At 30.3% G+C, this 4,856-nt stretch overlaps 1 protein-coding gene across 2 annotated transcripts in view; it reads right to left on the reverse strand.

Moving 5' to 3' along the window:
• Positions 278 to 4,856, reverse strand: part of LOC109336594 (ureide permease 1-like) — a 6,655-nt gene continuing 2,076 nt past the window's right edge. The window contains exons 2-7 of one of the 2 annotated variants that reach the window (XM_019573300.1): positions 2,975 to 3,113; positions 2,289 to 2,451; positions 1,968 to 2,005; positions 1,770 to 1,870; positions 1,285 to 1,659; positions 278 to 626 (exon numbers count right to left, since the gene is read on the reverse strand). In XM_019573300.1, coding sequence (XP_019428845.1) covers positions 474 to 626; positions 1,285 to 1,659; positions 1,770 to 1,870; positions 1,968 to 2,005; positions 2,289 to 2,451; positions 2,975 to 3,113 — 969 coding nt within the window. In that variant the 3' untranslated portion in view covers positions 278 to 473. Of the gene's footprint in view, positions 627 to 1,284; positions 1,660 to 1,769; positions 1,871 to 1,967; positions 2,006 to 2,282; positions 2,452 to 2,974; positions 3,114 to 4,856 lie in introns of both variants that reach the window. The other variant, XM_019573290.1, reaches the window with a different exon arrangement.

Below are 4,856 nucleotides of genomic sequence, written 5' to 3' on the forward strand. Positions count from 1 at the left end.
ACAGCTATCTGTTATGCGCATAAATCGAAAAGGCGGGATTAGTGATCCGTTACACCTATTCACCCCTTCTAGATGTGTTTTACCTTGCTGGTATCCAACACATATGATTCTTCTAAATATTTATCAAGAGTTCTAGATACTTCTATCATTATTTTACTAAGTAATTATAATAGAATCTGTTAAAAGCTTAGGATAATTCTAGAGATTAGGACATAGTATCACTACTACGATCTTTCTACAATATGGATGTTCCATCACAATATTTTAAGAAAAATGATAATTAATAAGACTTCAACTTTGTGTATATGTTCTTATTCTACTCTCTTGGTCTATACCTTTACTAAATAGGTATTTTGTCTCTTATTAACACCAATTAACTTCAAGAATTCTTCTACATTTTTTAGCATTGAAAAATATCTTGTAGTTGAAACTAATGATGTGTGTGTGTGCATATTTTCTATTCAGCTGAATGATCATTTTCGATGCCCAGCTGATGCAATGAGTACAGCAACAGCCACAATAAACATAAGCAACATTCCCCCAAGAAGTATATATGTTCTTCTCGATGATTTACGATACTCCCCGAACAAAAAGATGCCCCAGAAGGTGCTAACAAGTGGAAGTGCCTGCATACATCACATCTTCAGTTAACTATAATTGATGGGGGAACTATATTTGATGATTTAAAGGAACAAGCAGAAATTTAATGTAAGATAAATTAATATCAATGTCCATGACAAACTGGAGTGGTTATTAAGCACACCAGATATAACAATGTTTTAAAATGCGGCCATGATTTTAGCAGTTACTGCCGCAACATTGCTCCCGTGTCATGTAATAACAATCATTACTCATTAGTACTAATAAAAATGTAAGTTTTGTTGAAAGAAAACGGTTAGGAGCATTGTCTTACATGTGTATATAAATATTTATTGGCAAAGTTCTTTCTAGTCAGAAATAAAAGTGAAACAACAACTATATATGCACACCAAAATTTCTATATCATTTTGCACTAGTGAGCAAGTTCAAATAACTGATAAATGATATGTACTATGTGTTTAACAAGATAAGTAATAGCAGTAATCCATTATTAGTTACCTTTTATGGGTACATAGTTAACTTGGTTATATGTTTAGTCATTTTTTACATTAATTTTATGGAGACCTTCTTTATGACGAAATTAAAGTGATATGTGATATGATGAATTCGGTATGCAATACGTAAGGTAAATAAGAGAATTATGTAACTACGTTTACAATTAACATTACCGAAGGAAGAACTCACCTGAACAGCATCTGCTGCTGCATATCCTGCAGCTTGACCTCCCATAAATTGGAGGCCATTCCCAAACCCACAAAGGAGACCAGCCAACAAGGCCCAACCTCTTCCATCCCAGTCTCTCAAATAAGCCTTCAGTGATGATTTTGGTAAGTTCAAGACAGGGTAGTAAAGGAAAGTGATGTTTAGAATGATGCCAACAACAAAACAAGAGACTGAAAAGTAAAAGAAGGCTGTGTAAACACTCAAATTGGGAACCCCCTTCTTTAAAGTGTGCCATTGGTCATTTGTTGCCAAATTGAATGCTGGTGAAAACAGAGAGAAGCAAACTCCAGCAAAGAATGTTATAGACAATCCAATGAAAGTGCTCTTCCCAAACACCTGCAAAAGGTTTAACATAAGAGCAATCAATATCTAATTGGAAAACAATAAGGGGAAAAGGTTTGGGAAAATTGAACTGTATAATAAAATGATAAAACATAAGCATATGCCTTAATGGATCTTCTGTTCTCAAGCTCTATAAGAAAAACTGCAGTTCCTGCTTTGGCTTTGTTTGTAAAACCACTTCCATCCTCTAGATCCTTTGAATAAACTATTTGTAATAAAAGAGGGACAAAAAATCAACTATTATATGATTATATCTAATATATAACAGTTCCACTAGATTGAAAATTACACATTATTATTACCTCCACTTGTTTCTTTCAAAGGGGATAAATTGGTATCCCTGGCAAAAGAACAAAAAAATGGTGGTAAAGTCAACTATGCTATCAGCTTTCATCAAAATCAATATCCAAAACAAATTCAGTAATCATCAAGAAACTAAAATAACCATTCCAACTCAGGTATTTGTGCTCCAAAAAGAAGAAAGAAGCAATTTTTTTCTCTTTTTATTTTTTTCATTTTTAGGAAATGGGTAGTACATATCAAAAGTGCAGATTAATTAGTTGAGGGAATCAATAATATTGGTTGATCATATCAAAAAATAGTTGTAAAAAAACAACCCATACTTAGCTGCATCTTTGTGATCATTGAGCTTGGCCTTATTATCAGCAGTATTAGATGAATGCACAGCAGAGCCTATACAAACTGCAATCAAGAAGCAACCAACTCCTGGGAAAAGAATCTCAGCTTTGTTGATTTTGTCATCCAAAAAGTAATTCAATGTCGTTCCTGTTTAGATTAAAACAGAAATATAATGGCCTTATAAGATGATTATGGTGAAGGGTTTAAAGAATAAAGTGATAAAGAGATTGAGGGTTTGAGTGTCACCCCACTACAGATACTAACATACTAATATTTGTCTATAAACAAAAAAAAACAATGACATTCATTACCATAGGTTCAAAGCAAGATATAGAAACTTACATGAACAGTCTAATCATATTTTTATCATGAACCATCTCTCAAATCTTAAATGAATAGTTTGATATATCTAGCCCGAGATCTAAAAAAATACATAAATATACTATCACTAATATATCGTTATCTTTGTGATCAATGAGAAACGGTCATCATATTATATTTGCCACTAATGAGAAACTCTCATCTTATTATCTTTACCACTAATGAGAAACCCTCATCTCATCAGAATTTGTATTGAGGTAACTCTTTCTTATTGGTCTCAATTCTCAAATGAGTGATACAAATTACTGACTATGAGAGTATAGAAGATTTATGTTAATAAAAAATGTACCTATAACAACGGTCATGCTTGATGATATGACTTCTACAACTGATAAGCCAACAAAAGCCCAAGCATATTGCGTGGACAGATTTCCAATGCTAAGGACTACCCCACCCGCCATAGCAAACAGAACAGAAGGCCAGTTATCCTGCATCAAGTACCATACCATAACAGCAATAATATTTAACTAAATATAAAGAACATATCATTGGCCCCAAAAAATATAAAGCACATTAATGTACAAGTAAACTATATCCAACTGCAACAAAATACATAGCGAGTAGTGTTTCTATTAGACTCACCACTAATGTACTAAGGTAATTAAGAATCTTTATTTTATTAATAATTATCTTCTCCAAAGATGAAACTTTGGTCTTTTCCTTAGAAGGAAGGCTCACATACAACTAGGCTCAATCCTTGTAAATTGATAACCATTATACTTGACCATGATTATAATATGGAAAATGATATATCTTGCTACTATATTTTCCTATAAATTTTACTCCTCAAAAGAAAGTAACATATCACAAAGTGATACTTTATTTATTAATCATTAGTTTACAAGTAATATATATCATTTACTTTCTTGTTATAAATAGGAGAATTTATAGGAATATTTAGTACGAGGATATATCATTATTATTATAAAATATACACCATAAGCAATATAAATCTTATAAGGCCTTTTTTAATGTTTGGTACACACCACACATGTACGTTTGGAGCTGGACGTGTTTCATTTTCTGGTATATTCGTTACAAGAGTATAAGATAGCAAAATATAAAGAATTTAATATCTTGCTACTTTATCTTCCTATAAATTTTTTGTACTATTATCACCTATTATTCATTTATTATTTATTGTAAAGATGATAAAGAAACAAGAATAAAGACTACTAAATTTATCTACTAATATGTTTCCAAAAAGTTTAAAACTAAGCCAGATGTTAACCGCCAAAAGGACTAGAATTGGCTGGATATATTTATCAAAATAAGCTAATCTTTTAATTACTAAATATACAAATTAAGCATGTGTCAGAAACTAAATTTGAACTAGTGATACAAAGATTTTCATTGGTACGTTCTACTAATGAAGATTATTTATCCCAAAATTATATCTTCAACCATGACTTATTTAATGAGATTTTAATTACAAAAAATGGAATTGTGGGAAACAAAAATAAACTTATAAGTGAATTTTCTATTATGTATTAAAATATTATTGGATGAGATGTGGTTGTGGACATGGTTTTGAGATAGATTATCTTCATTCATGCTCTACCATCTAAGCTATCGTTGACCATTCTTGGTGAAACATCTTCCTTTTACACCATGAACCTTTGTGCCAAGGAAATTATATAATCATATCCCTAACCAATTAAAGTTCACTAAATAATATAAAAATATTATTTTCTGTTTTTATGATTTTTATTTGAGTAAATTACATTTATATTCCTAAGTTTTAGTGAAATTATACAAATCATTCGTTCTTTTTAAACCTACCTAAATTACTCATAATTTTATACATATATAACACTAACTACCCTTGGAGAAGAGATAAATGTAAATTCTTAAACAAAAAAAGTAATAAGTGTAATTAGATTAAACAAAATATAATATTTTGTGGAGACAAGTTGAAATAGTATAAGAGTAATACATATTCGTTAATTTTGGTTCATTACAATATAATATAAGAGTGATTTAAACATTTCCTTAGAATTATTGATTCAATTTGTAATGAACCAAAAATAATGAATAGACGTTGACCATTATACTGTTTAACTTATCTCCATGATATATTATATTTTGTTTAACTTAATTACACTTCTTACTCTTTTTTGTTTAAGAATTTACAGTATTCTATCCTCCAAGGGTAATTAGTGTAATATATA

This window comes from Lupinus angustifolius, chromosome LG02 (genome assembly GCF_001865875.1).
Source record: "Lupinus angustifolius cultivar Tanjil chromosome LG02, LupAngTanjil_v1.0, whole genome shotgun sequence".
Lineage (NCBI taxonomy): Eukaryota > Viridiplantae > Streptophyta > Magnoliopsida > Fabales > Fabaceae > Lupinus > Lupinus angustifolius.